At 39.8% G+C, this 15,912-nt stretch overlaps 1 protein-coding gene across 10 annotated transcripts in view; it reads left to right on the top strand.

The window, feature by feature from the left end:
* Positions 1 to 15,160, top strand: part of LOC125645228 (sodium channel protein type 1 subunit alpha-like) — a 189,263-nt gene extending 174,103 nt beyond the window's left edge. For all 10 annotated transcript variants that reach the window (XM_048870506.2, XM_048870503.2, XM_048870502.2 and 7 more), the window contains 5 exons: positions 2,130 to 2,183; positions 2,521 to 2,658; positions 9,412 to 9,516; positions 10,774 to 11,044; positions 11,873 to 15,160. In XM_048870506.2, the coding sequence (XP_048726463.1) occupies positions 2,130 to 2,183; positions 2,521 to 2,658; positions 9,412 to 9,516; positions 10,774 to 11,044; positions 11,873 to 13,050 (1,746 nt within the window). In that variant the 3' untranslated portion in view covers positions 13,051 to 15,160. The remainder of the gene's footprint in view (positions 1 to 2,129; positions 2,184 to 2,520; positions 2,659 to 9,411; positions 9,517 to 10,773; positions 11,045 to 11,872) is intronic.
* The last annotated feature ends 752 nt before the right edge of the window (positions 15,161 to 15,912 follow it).

The raw sequence follows: 15,912 nt of genomic DNA, 5'->3' as shown, positions 1-15,912 counted from the left end.
ACAATGATGATTGTATTCACTGTTTCCTGATGACTCACTTGAGGGATTCAAAAGAAAACCAACCACTACAGTGAGGGAGCATATTGGATTCTAGTGAGGTATCAGTTCACAACCCATTCTCCCTAATTTTTTTGCTCGGGAATTCTGATTTGTTTTTCTGGGTTTTTTTTCTTCACTTGTTGGGAGCAGTAATGTTCTATCTATGGCTTTGTGAAATTGTGTTAGTGTCATGAATACAGATTCTACTTCAGCTCTTTTTAAAGACACTACAATTAAGTAGCATTTATAGTTAGCACTTCTTCATCCTCACCCCCTGAAGCTTCTACACAGTCTCTCTTTTTTAAGTTGCTCTTTTATGTAATAATAATTAGCTATATGGGCTTTGAGAGTTCATCAGTTCTTTCCTCTTGTCTCAGATGTGGTTGGAGATCTGCATTTTTCTTTTTATTTGTATCTGTTTATTGGGGGTTAAGAGGGTAAGAGGGTTAACCATTTTCTCTTCTCCCAGTTAATCTACGTTAATATGAATATATTCATTATAATATAAATACATACATATTTAAAAATAATTCCAGTCTGTCTGGGAGACCATTTATGAGGATTCAGGTGGTGTGTGTCTGGGTCAGAGAAAATAAAACACACCGTCCAGAAGCGTTCCTCCACTTCCAGCATGTACATAAGTATGCCTGCTTAATAGATTGAGCAGATGGGATCATATTATGGACACACTGCATTTTTCCACCAGTGTGTAAGATGGCAGATCTGATTTTCAAATGGTTATGTTGACTTTAAAATCTCTGGCCATTTCTGAGACTTCAGTCATGTTCATGGGTACCTGCACTCTAACATGATCTTTTAGGGGTTTTACCATTATGCCATAAATTGTCAGCATGATCTAATCTTTACTGTCGTGGCACCTAAGTTATTAAACTTGCTCCTCCTGGACATACACCTGAGGGCAACCCTACATGTCTAAAAACTCTGCTGCTTCAGGACTGTTTTTTGTTTTAATCATGAATGGTCCCACTTTGTCTCTTCAGTACTTTAGTCACTTTTGATTGGTCTATTTCATGAGGATGCTACTTGTATTGTACTTTATATGCTCCATGGACAGAGTTTGTTTTTCCAATAACCCCACCACTAACTAGTTGTCAAGAAACTAATGAGGCAGCAATAATCATGAAAGAGGAGGTTCCCTATTCTGGGCTGGGATCTGTGCCTTCATTTTTTTGGCAGAGGCAGGAAGGAATCCAACTGAAGCCTTCTTTAACCAGATGATGATGGGTGGCACAAAAGGAATACAGAAGTACTTGAATCCTCCATTTCTTCTCTAGGCATGTTTGGATTAAATCTCAGTATGTTGATTCTTACTTGGAGATGTCCTTTCTCTGACTGTCTTCATGTCTCTATTAGGTTTTATGCTCAGAAGGAATCAGATGTAGAAGTCCATAGAATGCTACCACAGATGGTGCATCTTTAGTCTTTGCTACATATAGTGCACATCTTCTGTTCAATATTCTCTTCTTCCAGTAGATTTACAGAAAATAACATATATGAGAGACCTAGCATATATTAAAACATGTTAAAATATAACTATAGTAAAAACTAAATCACTAAACCAGAGAGAACAATTTTGACCATTGACAAAGTAGGAATCAAACTGGGAATTAGAGATGGGAAAGATTTACCTTGCTGGAGGGCTTAAACATTCTTGGTTCCTACTGGTTGCCACTTTCCTGACTTACATTTCCTGACTGAATTTGATGAGCATTTATTCCATTAAAATAGATACTGTACACTATCATTTACAGTAGATGATTAGAAATTATCAATATATGATTTTATGGTTATACTAATTGCTTACTATGCCACTGCTCATATACAGATATTATGGTGGGATACACAGTAGTGTATCTGATAAGCAGTTATAAAGAAAGCCAAGAGATTAACTTGAACTATAAATATATTATATTATAATTATATTATATTAGACCAATGATTTAAATGTGATATAAAGATTCCTGCTACTGTATTCAGTTGATGAAAACAGTTATATAAAATGTTGGGCTCTAGCTATTTTCATGAACCCATATTTTTACACAGATATCAAACATGTGTTTCATTTACAGGCTACATTTAAAGGATGGATGGATATTATGTATGCAGCTATTGATTCAAGAGCTGTAAGTACATTATATGTTCTAAAGTCTTCTTTTCCTTGTATAGACTCTGAGGTCAACGTTGTAACAAAAATGAGTGAGTGAGCATGGCAAAAATTCTGCTAAATACGAATTATTATAAACTGATAGCAAAACTCCCATTGATTTCAATAGCTGCAGGGCAAAAATATATTAAATAATTAGAGTGGGAAGGTACTATCCCAGGACAGAAGTATTTTGGATCTTTGTGTTGTGAGTTGCTGCTTTTTCAATGAATTATTGACATGGAATGTTAGTGCTGATTTTCTTTCTTTCTTTCTTTCTTTTTTTTTTTTTTTTTTTGCCAAAACTTGTTTTGTAGGTGGAGGATCAACCTAAATATGAAGACAACCTATACATGTATCTTTATTTTGTCATCTTTATCATTTTTGGATCTTTTTTTACCCTGAATTTGTTCATTGGTGTTATCATTGATAACTTCAACCAGCAAAAAAAGAAGATAAGTATTCAAGTGTCTCATCTCTGTCCTAAAGACAATATAAGACATTGCTTTTTTGAAGTCATAAAAAATGTGGAATGTTTGTCCCAAGCATTTATTCTGATTGAAACAATTGAAAAGCATTATTACATAAAAGCGTACCAAGATACTGTATGCTATAGCTTCATAATAGTCCAGGTGATGAGTGGGACACATCCTTTCCCTTCCCCGCACCTCCAAGTTATTTAGTGTCCTGTGGATATTCCTTTCAATGTAACTGGAGGACTAATGCATTCTCACACATGGCCATTTCCTACAAACTCTTTATGTGGTTGCACCATTGATTCTAGGTCACTCTACGCAAGCACTTATTATTTTCTCTGGGTTTTTTTCCTTTTTGGCTGAAAATTCTGGCCCTTCTCAATCTGAAGGTCATTATTATAAAAGTGCAAAGAGAATCTTTTAGGCTATTTTGAGCTATCCGTTCATGCAAAACACAGTACATTACTTCTTTGTGGCATCTCTGCATACTTCCACTAATGGCATTCATGGCACTGGTGCCTCAGTGATCCTGAACCTTCTAGAAAGCCATGACTGCACTGAACACTTGGGGATAGATTCACAGAAGGACATAGCCACCTAACTGCCACTTTAGTGCATAAATCCCAGCACCAGGCCCCACTGGGATTCACAAAACCTGCTCAGCTGCTGCCAAATTTGTAGGCATCTAAACTTGCTTGGATTTTTGCAGTAAAAGTTCTCTAGTCCCCTATGTTGCTACATCTGATGATGTGTACTGCAGCCCCATGCCAGGTGTCCGGATGCCTAAGCCACAGAACAATGCATGAACCAGGAGAAGATAGGCACTCCTGCACCTAACTTGCCTGTAGGAACTGATCCAGTAAATGTCTCAGAGCTCACCTACTATAGGTGGACTTACACAAAATGATGGCGGTGTGGGGGAGAGAAAGGGGGACCATTCTTATAACTTTTAGTCCAGTGGTTGTTAGTCACCTGGGATATGTCAGACCTACAGTTCAAGTCCTCTCCCTCCCCACCACATATGGGATCAGCAGAAGAGATTGAACTGCGATCTGCCATAGACTACTAGGCTTTGGGATACTCTGATGTGGGGCTCCTTCATTCTCTCTTTTTCAAGCTGTCCCACTGTGGATAAATAAGCTTTAAAAGTTGTTCGGAGCAGATGGAGTGGATCTTTGCTCTTTTGCCTCTCTGGTGAGTGCGCTAACCAGCAGGCCACAATGTCATTCTCATGCTCTCTCTCTGGCCCAATGATTCTTTAATTATTTATCCAAAGTATAACAGTTTGAAAGGGAGAGACTGTGGGAGCCCCACACATCAGAATATCCCTTCGCCCGGGAGTTCAGGCACTCACCTGAGAAATAAGGAATCCCAGTTCAAATCCTTCTCCCAATCAAGTGGAGGGAGACTTGAACTGGGGGTCTCCCACATCCCAGCTGAATACCCTAACCACTGCACTAAAAGTTATGGGGGACATTCTCCTCTCCCAGCTTCTTCCTCAAATGGCATAGGTGCCTAACACAAATAGAGGGTTTGCAGCTGAGAATCCCAAGCAGAAGGAGGTACCTTCCTGTAGCCCAAATTTTGGCACCTATCTCCAAAAGAGAAACAGGGCTTAGCACAGACCCCTCAGCCTGGCATCTTCCACTGGCTATTTTAGGTGAGGAACTGCCCAACAATGCTGCCATTTTGTGAATGCCATTTTGAGGTGCCTCTCTCTCCCCATTCATTGTGCAGAGAACCTAGGTGCTGAACTCAGGCTTTGTGAATTCCAGTGATTTTCTAGGCACTTAAAAGTTATGCACGGCAACACTTAGCATCCCCCCACCTAAGTTCCTTTGTGAATCTTGCCTTTGGTGTCATAGACCGTTATTAAGAAGGTGTGAGCTGCACCTGCCTCAGTTCCTTTCTGACCATGGTCTGTTATGGATGTGAGGAATCTCACTGTTATGCCAGGTCTGCTTGACTGTTGGATGTTCTTTTTTTAAAACCCGTTCTTATAGTTTTGTCTATGTGAACAGTTAGTGTGCGGGAAGCTGGGGTGTAAATTTACAGCACACTAGCGTGCTGTGCACTAAATGTCCGCATGGACCCTCCTACCACATACTGACAGTTCCCTAGTGTGCACTGGAGTACAGAAGGGAACTTCTAATACATGGCAGCAGGGTCCACCTGGACCCTAATTGCATGGCATGTTGGTGTGCTGTAGATTTACACTTCAGCTTATTGCACAATAACTGTTTGTCTAGATAAGCCCTTATTATCTGTTAGTCTTAGCTAGCTAAATATATATATTACCAAAGCATTCCCTTTTCAGTTAAAATATTTCATTTTAGCTCAGTGCATTCCTTCACTGTACTTGGGTCAGTGCCAACAATGGCAGACCTGAAGAAGAGTTTCAAGAGGTGTGCCTGCAGTTCAGGGATATTCCTGAAATATGATGTACGCACATACTACCTCTTTTGTCTGGAGGAAACTCACCTCCCAAGAGATGTAAAGTCTGATAGGTTTTCATTCCTCAAGCCCTTTGAGTAAGGCTGTTAGAAAGAGCAGTGGATTCTGGCTGGCACACCACGAGGGCCCACAATGGCTGTCTTCAACTCCCAGCCTCTCTCCCACTAGCCTCCTGAAGCCAATCTTGACTCTGCCTAATAAGGACTCCACTACAATGTCTAAATAGAAGCCAGACAGGACATAGGCGTTAAAAGAGGACATTTCAGTGCTGAAGGCATTAAAACCACAACCTTCAGCTCCAGTCAGTCTCTTCCAGGTCTGAACAATCACAACTGAAGAACTCATCTTTTTCAAGACCCTAAAAGACCTTGTGGTCCCAGTGCCAGTATTTAGTTACCTAAGTCAGAAAATAGTTTTCACTCCAGTATTGATATCTGAAAGACACTGTCCTGATACCTTGATGCTCTTTACATCCTGGGTGTTGTTGACATTTTAGGAGTGCCCTAAGAAATGCCTTCACAAAACAGAACTGACTTTTTGACAGGTTTCAGAGTAACAGCCGTGTTAGTCTGTATTCGCAAAAAGAAAAGGAGTACTTGTGGCACCTTAGAGACTAACCAATTTATTTGAGCATGAGCTTTCGTGAGCTACAGCAGATGCATCTGATGCATCTGATGAAGTGAGCTGTAGCTCACGAAAGCTCATGCTCAAATAAATTGGTTAGTCTCTAAGGTGCCACAAGTACTCCTTTTCTTTTTGACTTTTTGAGTTCATGTTGGATGCCAACTTTTTTTCTCTCTAGCTCCCTGGAAACAGGAAGAAGAACAAGTATGCTGAAAAAGATTCCCCACCATTAAGGGGAAAGCACCATAGAAAAAAACGGTAGTACTTATCTTGGAAGAGCACCAATTTGGTATTGACTCCTCTGGATCCTCCTGATCTCCCACTTCAACCTCACCTCTCTGGTGCCAAAGACAACATCAGCATCTCCTGCTGATATAGTCTTTGCCTTACCAATATTGTTTCCTTGGGCTCCTTTCCCAGATGTCTTCTCCTCTTCCAAGGAATCTCAGAAGAGGCAGACTTGGTTCATTCAGTTACCCTGATTCCTTCCTACAGCGAATTCCGCCTCCCATTTTGGGATTTGTATGCCCAAAGACCATTTTGCCCCCTTCAATGGACATCAGACAGAAGGCCTACCCCTCAGGGAAAATTACATAGGTAGGGAAGAGAACTCAGTCATGGGGAAGGAGACTGGAATAGACCTGCTGAAGGCAGGATGGAGAAAACCACAGGGAGTAGGACAGGTTCCTGTAGGGTCGCTGAGATAGGGCGTGTAAGAAGCATGGAGATCTCTGAGGGAAGAGCACAGAGTCATTATGGAGGGGAGACAGTGGGAAATCTGCTGGGAGGAAACAGCATAGAGGAACTTGGAAGGGCCCCGGAGTAAGGGCAAAGAGCACAAAACTTCAGCCCAGCCCAAGACGGGCAGAAGAAATTGCTTTGGATCTTGGTTTGGATTTACAACTGGACTTTTGTTACTCATAAGCAACTGAACTTGGGAGGTGATCTGGCTGAAAAGCTGGGCCATGGAAAACCCAGACAGAGACAGGCCAGCGTAGAGTCAAGGAAGTGGTCAGCAAGGGGTGTTAGACGTGAAGTCCTGTGCAACGGCATGCTCTGCTGCTAGAGAGGGACTGTGGCAGTACGTGTAAACACTAACAGACATCCAAAAAAACAGAGCTGTGAGGCAAAGGTTCTGTGTTTAGGAGACACCCTTTTTGTCACTTCTCTGTCTCCCCAGTTTTGATATGTATGTCAGGAGCAAAGATCCAACTCTACCACATTCGCCACTTCGAGCCTGGAAGGACATAACAGTGGACAAGTGGGTCCTAGATGTAGTAGAACTCGAGCTGGTCAGGATTTTTTTGGCCAAATGTGTTTTCATCCAGAAGGTTTCTCAGTTCCAGGATTAAATTTCTGGTTGGAGAGAAACTCACCCCAGGTTCCTATCTCTGCATCTGCCACATCCCAGATGAGCGCCCTAGTCACCAGGCTATAGAGTCAATTTCTCACTCTCTCTTGCCCAGTGTTATTTAATTATTTATACAAATGGAACAGTTCCAACAGGAGAGATTGAGAGAGGCCCATGCCAAAATAGCGTATGGGCATGGCTATACTTGCAGATGTAGAGCGCTGGGAGTTAAACCAGCCTTCGGAGACCACAGCAGGGAGAACGCTGCCCTGTGTTTACACTGTCAGATTCAAGCGCACCGGCGTAGCGACATTAGCAGCTCTTGCAAAGCCACAAAGAGCAGTGCATTGTGGTAGCTATCCCAGCGTGCAAGTGGCTGCAACATGCTTTTCAAATGGGGGCGGGGGGTGGAGTGTGACAGGGAGTGTGTTGTGTGTATGTGGAGAGAGAGACAGTGTGTTTTGGGGTGCTGAGAGTGTGTCAGCATGCTGTCTTGTAAGTTCAGACATAATGGTTGCTTTGTCCCAGAGCAGATGAGCATGCCGGCTGTCAGAAACGGAGCTTTGAAAGGGGATATCCACATTCCTACAGCCGATTCCAAAACAATGAGAAGAGTGGCCACTTGACTTCAGGGGATTATGGGACATTTCCAGAGGCCAATCACAGCGCAGTAATGCAACACCTCCTTCACACTGACACCCAGGTGTTTCAGCCTGGGTGCAGCAAGCGTTATGCTTCTCATGGAGGTGGATTACCAGGAGCGCTCCAGCTGCAGAGTCCAGGTGCTCTATGTGCCTTGCCAGTGTGGACGCATCGGGAGTTAGGGCGCCCAAGGCTGCTTTAATGCGCTCTAACTTGCAAGCGTAGCCCAGCCCTGTAGAATGGTGCTTATGGCACTCATTGAGGGGTGTGGTAGATGTATATTCAAGTCCCTGCTCTAAATCAGGCAGAAGTGGAGATCTGAAAGGTGGTCAGCTGGACTCAATACATATATTCACTCAACATTACGACAGCATTAGATTTAGCTTCACGTTTGATGCCAGCTTTGGCAGAGCTGCTTTACAATCTCTTTTTACTTGAGAATTTCTCAGCCCATCAGTCATCTCAGCTACACTGAGCTTACCAGCCTCCAGCGAGTGGAAATATGCACAGGTTCCCTAAAGAAGAAAGAGAGGTTACTTACCAGTAGCTGTAGTTCTTTGAGGGATGTCTCTGAATATTCAAACTCCCTACTCAACTTCCCCTCTCCCTCATAGTTTCCTGTCCATCTTGGACTGGGAGCAGATGTGATTGAGAGTCACACCTCTCTTACATAACTTTGGGCCATGATCATTATGGATGCAGTGACAAAGTTTTCCAGAAGGTTCTGGATCATCATGGTGCAGGTACTTTGAATCCCAGGACTGTGAATATGCAGAGGTATTCATCAAAGAACTACAGTTTCTGGCGAGTCTCCTCTCTTTACCTATAATTGCTTGTGTCAGAGTCCTTCTCTTCCTTCATCCTACAGTAGGAACATCCAGATCTGTAAGCATTATTGTCACAACCTATGAGGAAACAAAGAAGTCTAGTTTTAAGAAGGGTGAGGGAAGTAGGGTGCAGGGAAGAGTAAAAACTGGCAAAAATAGTGGTAAGTAATTGTCTCTTGTCCTTTCTCCCTTCCTTATTAAACAATAAAGATATCCAGAACTGCATGAGAATATTGTAAGCAGCAGATAATATACATTACATGACTGCTTGTAAAGAAAAATCCCCATTGTTTGAGAAAATCAGACCCACATCAGAATGGGTTACAGAAGAGTAAGGACTGGCCCAGATAGCAACATTACAAATGCCCACAGCCATTGCTTCACCCCTTTGTGCCCAAAAGGTGGCTAAACTTCTTGTTCAGTGTGCCTTGACCCTGAAAGAGGTTGAGCATTTTACTCATTCATTTGTGTGGAAGTGCTTGAATTTGATAGCCTGCCTAATATTGACAGGATTAGTGCCTTATCTATGATACTCTGGGACCTGAAACTAAAACCTCATGAGCTTAATAGTTAATTAGACCCTGTTACTTGATGCCTTTAATGCATGTCAGTATTTAACTCTGCAGAGAGCCAATGGAAAAGTAGCTGATGGTAATATGTCTCCTTTGATCTCCTAGTGAGGATATATTTATAACATGGCTTCACAATAAAATATAAGATTATAACAGACACTTATTTTCCTTGTAATCCCTTTTCTCTTTTGAATGTGAATAAAGTTTTGAAAGATTATTCATGTAAATATGGTTATAACCAGTTTTGATTTCATTTCCTTACTTTGGAGGTCAAGATATCTTTATGACAGAAGAACAGAAGAAATACTACAATGCAATGAAAAAGCTAGGATCCAAGAAACCACAAAAACCTATACCTAGGCCAGGGGTAAGAATGACTTAATCTGTCCAGACTAAAAGGTCAATTTAAAAGAAAAGAAGAAATATTAGCTTGTAAGCAGTTTAGAGTTCACACTTGTATAAAGACTAGATATTTGATTTATAAAAAGCTCATGTACAAGTTATCATGAAGGTAACCAAAAGTGGAAAATTTAAACACATTAAGGAAAGAAAGTACCTTTTCCCTCTGCTACCATATTTTTTCTCTTTTTATAAATGTAGAGGACAAGATCCAGGAATCTGAACTCTATTGTATGCCCCTTTCCTGTGAATAATAATAATAAATCATTGCCATACTGTCTGCTTTCATTGTAGCAGTTCTAAGAAGCAAAATATGTTGGTTTATTCAGCAGTAAAGAACATGTATATATTAAGTCTGGGATTTTCAGAAAAGTGTGAGGGATTTATTAAAATTCGCATTGGAGTTGGTTGTCTAAGTCTTTTAGGATCCTTTGAAAATCCTATTTTATTTTAACATTATAGGTGGAGCTTGTGGAAACACATATAGTTAAAGTTACCTAACACTTCCCATTGTAATTCCCTAATTTCCATTGCTTATAACTTTGCCAACTTCTATTGTTTGGGTTACAATTTCTCATGTTTGCTCCTTACCTTGGGCTGAATTTTTCTGGAAAGTGTCATCAAAAATGGCCCATGCAATTTCCAAAATTTGGGGAGGGGAAGGGGGGACAAGAAGTTTTACCAACATTAAATAATTTGTCCAATAATTTTTTGGACAAATAATATTAGAAAGAATGCTAAGGTTGCAAAGTCAACCACTCAAAAATTAAGAAATGCCAGAATCAAAACTGCCAGAATCATGCAACCTTAATTTCCCTCCCTTTGTGCACATGTGTTAGGTACAGTCTTTAATTACATGATCACAATCTATTATTTCTACACGGCCCCTGCCTCATTCAGTGCACAGAATGGCCAGTGAATGAGAGAGAGGGTTGCAGAAAGTAAAAGGGTGTTTAAGGTAGTAAATTGGGACCCAGTAGAGCTGAACGCTTTTCCAGCCCTGCTTCAAACTTGCTGTGTGATGCTGGGCAAGACTATCACAACATGTACATGCAAGAGAGCTGAATTAAGCTCTAATATTTGTATTATTAATTTGACAAGGCTGCCCTTTTACTGAAGTTCTATACACTGTGTTAAGAGATTTTCTTACCTTCTTCCAGTATAATATGGAATAGAAAATAATTGTAAGGTGTGAATTGAATGGTTATCTTTTTTCCCCCTCCAGAACAAATTCCAAGGCATGGTATTTGATTTTGTGACAAAACAAGTATTTGATATTGGCATCATGATTCTTATCTGCCTTAACATGGTCACCATGATGGTAGAAACAGATGATCAGAGTGATGAGATGCAAACTATTTTACAGCGGATTAACCTGGTGTTTATTGTCCTGTTCACTGGAGAATGTGTTCTGAAACTGATTTCACTCCGTTATTACTACTTCACCATAGGCTGGAACATTTTTGATTTTGTGGTTGTCATTCTCTCCATAGTAGGTAAGAATTATTTGTTAAATTAAAAAGAAGCTAAAATGAGTGGAAGATGAAAATTTACTGAAGGTGCTTCATGTTTGGCTTTTGCTATTACAGTGCTTATAATTAAGTTGTTTAGCTTTTCATTTCCCTTAACTTTATCGAGAGTAATCACCAAAATTCTTATATTCAGTCATCACCATAGTATCTGACTATATTAGGAATAATTTGTATGAGAGAATTGATAAGAACTTCTCTTGCCATTCTCAGTGTCAGAAATTACACAATATCCACTCTTGAACTGTCAGATATTTTACATAAGATATATTAAAAATTAAAGTAGAACCTATACAGTACATCAGGGATCGGCAACCTTTGGCACGCAGCCCATAAGGGAAAGCTGCTGGGGGGCTGGGACGGTTTGCTTACCGGCAACGTCTACAGGTTCGGCTGATCGCAGCTCCCACTGGCCGCGGTTCGCCATCCCAGGCCAATGGGGCTGTGGAAAGCAGCAAGGGCCGAGGGATGTGCTGGCCGCCGCTTCCCGCAGCCCCCATTGGCCTGGGATGGTGAACCATGGCCAGTGGGAGCTGCGATCAGCCAAACCTGTGAACGCTGCAGGTAAACAAAAGGCCCAGTCCGCCAGCGGCTTTCCCTGATGGGCCGCATGCCAAAGGTTGCTGATCCCTGCATTACATTTACTTGACATATGAAACGTTAGTAATCATATAAAACATGACTATATGATTTGGAAGTCTTTGCAATTCTCCATCATTCTGATACTGTAGTACAGAAAGATTAAATTGCTGTAAAATATTTTCCCCTTACTTACTAGCTGTTTTGTTTTTACAGGTATGTTTCTAGCAAAGGTCATTGAAAAATATTTTGTGTCCCCCACCTTGTTCAGAGTTATCCGACTTGCCAGAATAGGTCGAATCCTGCGTCTCATTAAGGGAGCTAAAGGGATTCGCACTCTGCTTTTTGCTTTGATGATGTCTCTTCCTGCTTTGTTTAACATTGGTCTCCTGCTTTTCCTGGTCATGTTTATCTATGCTATATTTGGAATGTCCAACTTTGCCTACGTTAAGAGGGAAGCTGGGATTGATGACATGTTCAACTTTGAAACTTTTGGCAACAGCATGATCTGCCTATTTCAAATTACCACGTCTGCTGGTTGGGATGGCTTGTTAGCACCAATTCTGAACAGTGGAGAACCAGACTGTGATCCTAATAAACCTCACCCAGGAAGCTCTGTTAAAGGAGACTGTGGTAACCCTTCAGTTGGGATTTTCTTTTTTGTCAGCTATATTATCATCTCATTTCTAGTTGTAGTAAACATGTATATTGCTGTTATTTTGGAGAACTTCAGTGTTGCTACAGAAGAAAGTGCAGAGCCCTTGAGTGAGGACGACTTTGAGATGTTCTATGAGGTTTGGGAAAAGTATGATCCAGATGCAACCCAGTTCATGGAATTTGAGAAACTGTCTGATTTTGCAGCCGCACTTGATCCTCCTCTTCATTTAGCAAAACCAAACAAAGTTCAGCTTATTGCAATGGATCTGCCCATGGTGAGTGGTGACAGAATTCACTGCCTTGACATCTTGTTTGCTTTTACAAAGCGTGTTTTGGGGGAAAGTGGAGAGATGGATGCACTTCGAATACAAATGGAAGACCGGTTTATGGCATCCAATCCTTCAAAAGCCTCCTATGAACCAATTACAACCACATTAAAACGAAAACAAGAGGAGGCATCTGCTGTCATTATTCAGCGTGCTTTCAGACGTTACCTTTTAAAACGAACAGTAAAACAGGCTTCATTTGCATACAACAAAAATAAAATCCAAGGAGGGGTTGGTCAATGTATCAAAGATGAAATTCTTATTGACAAGTTAAATGAAAATTCATTTACAGAGAAAACAGACATGACCACCTCAACAGCAGTTTGTCCACCTTCCTATGATTGTGTAACAAAGCTAGTAAAAGAAAAACATGAAAAGGAAGACAAAGATGTTAGAAAGAAGGAAAAATAAAATGCAAGCAAACAATTCTGTTTGTGTGAAAAGTTGTTTACAGCCTGTGAAGGTGATGTGTTTGTGTCCACAGGACTCCTGTAGGAGGTCTATGCCAAACAGACAGTTTTTACAAATATACTGTATACATAAGGTCAGTGCCTATAATAAGACAGTGACCCCTTGTCAGTAAACTGTGACTATAATATGGGGAAACAACATTGACTGGAGGTTACTATTTTCACTACCAGCTGACACTGCTGAAGAGGAGAGAAAAAATGGCTACTCAGACTGTAGGGACCAGTTAAAGGGGTGCAAACCAATAAATTTGTGTGTGTTTAGCATAAAACAATACAGTAACTGTATCCACTGTTTGCATTTCAACTGCCACATTTGTCATATTTTTACAAAATCTGTGTTGGTGGATTCATCTTTTTTTTTAAATCATATGTTTATTATATGTAACTATTTTTGTAAATGGGGTTTGTGTTGGGGAAGGGGTTAAGTATTACTTTACAGGTATGAGGACCAGGTGTTCTAAAATATGACTCTAATATACACACAGAAATTATTTGCATGAAGGCATGCTGCACTTATAGATCATGCATGAAAAAACATTAAGTCACAGAGAACAACAGATTTTTAACTACTCTGTGTTTCTGGGAGGAAGTAATAAATTCTGAGGTGCTTAATTAATGTATTCATGTTGTGTCACATCAGACAAGTCTTTATATGCCTGTAAAGTTCACTATAATCCACAAGAACAGAACAGATGCTTTATTTTTACACAGACCATTAAATCTCAGCAAGTGCAAACTTCATTGTAAGGTCTGGAGTCCAAGGTTTTATGTCTTTGTCAAATGGTTTTCTGTATAAAAATATTAAAAGAATCTACCCTAGAAAACACAATTGACCAAAAAGAACCCTTTATAAAATTGTTCTGCTTTATCCTGCAGTATTGTTTGGCCATCTTCAGCTCTCAGTAAGGTTGACATTGTATATGTTAATGAAAAGCCCTCTGTTCTGTAAATAGTAATTTTACCCTGTGGTGCATGTTTGAGCAACCAAATAATGACATGAGCACATTTATTGCATCAAATATGTACCACAATAAGTGTAGTGTGCAAGCTTTCTACAGGTAAAAGTATGTATTCTCTACCATTATAGATAGTTTGGATGCTATCAATGCATGTTTATACTGCCTATGCGGCTGTTCTTTCAACAGTCCAGAATTCTTAATTATAGGAAGCCATACATCAGAGGTAAAGAGAAACAAATTGTTCAACAAGACCTCATTTCTTCACATCATTAAGCAATAGTTTGCACCTAATTTAAGAGCTTTTTTGTTTTAAATTTTTAAATCTTAAGTGACAACATATGGTGTATAGCAAAACTGTACAGACGTGTTGCAAACTGCTAAACCTGTTGAAAATAATGTGGTTAGAATTTTATAAGCAAATATAAATATTGTAAAAAATACCATTTTATTTTATTTTTCAGCATTATGTACATAAAATAAGAAATGAATTTTATCTTCAGGTTGATGTCACAGCCATTTTTATTACTTTCTGACCACAGCACTTTTTCATGGAAGAACTTCAGAAAATAAGAAATGAAGACAAGAATGGGTAGTTGTAGGTGCTTTTTTACTATATTTGAAAACATTTCCATTTGAAATAATTTGATAATTTCTGCAAAATAAGTGCACAATTTGCTTGATTGCAAGAGGCTATATTTTTTGCTTTGGAAAAGGATGCAAAGTTTTGTTTGAATTTCTAGCAGTGCCTGCATCAGAATTTTAAAATATCCTTTTTCGTTCACAGAATCCTTTATCTTTTCCAGGGTTTATTTACATTTATTCTTTTTGATTCATGCTGCTTTAGAACTACTATTAATATAATCTGGGTCCACAATATTTTTTCACAGAAACAAAGTAGCAAAATTGTATAATCAAACACATCAGGACATTTTATGTTTCTTACACAGGAAAATTACATATAGACTTCTTTTATTAAAACTATTGACTTATACTGTATTAGTGAACTGCATGCAGGAAGATGCTATTACCCTAACTGATGCTAAACAACATTATTAATGCGCCAAAATAATAAAGATTACATTTTTTATTGTATTTCCTTGTCTATTTTTATTAACTAAAATTAATATAAGATCAATGTTATTATGCTATAGTGCATAAGGATCTGATCCTGCATACCATTACAACCAGGTATTGTGCTTACTATCAGTCAAAAATCTATTGCTGTCACTGGGCTGTACCCCTTAAGTAGTACTGCCACTGATAATGTTCACAATCTTTTAATAAAATAGAGTAACAAAAATACAAAAGGGATATAATATTTGGTGGGAGGAAACAGCTCTAATGTGAATAGGAATGTGATTAAGATTATAATGACAAAGTTATTTTTACATAATATTCCATCTCTTTTATAACTTAGCAGCTATTTTTTTTTCCTTTCAAAGGGCCTGTTCCTGGCACCCTTTTTCTAGCTGAGTAGCTCCAGAAATCAATGGGGTTACTTACATATGGACAAAACATTCTCCCACTGCTGTGGGTATCTGCCTGGGTGGGAGAGCAGCCTCCCTGGGGTTGCCACATCCCCATCCTGTACATGTTGGTGGAGAATGGGCTCAGCCTTGGCTTGATCTCACAAATGCATCAGCAAGCCCAACTGTACCACTACCATGTACCAGGTATAGACCTGTCTTAGTGTACTTCACTATCGGCCTGAACAAGAAGGGATCAATTGCATTTAATAATATGTTGGCAAAGAAGATTCTTATAGCACTCCACATGAGAGCCCTCGGGGCAGAAGTGTGATTGCCCAACAATAACCTCTGGGGTATCTTGGCAAGAAAGGAGTG

Source organism: Caretta caretta, chromosome 11 (genome assembly GCF_965140235.1).
Source record: "Caretta caretta isolate rCarCar2 chromosome 11, rCarCar1.hap1, whole genome shotgun sequence".
Lineage (NCBI taxonomy): Eukaryota > Metazoa > Chordata > Testudines > Cheloniidae > Caretta > Caretta caretta.
The sequence above is the reverse complement of the archived record's forward strand: the minus strand, read 5'-3'. Positions and strand labels throughout refer to the sequence as shown.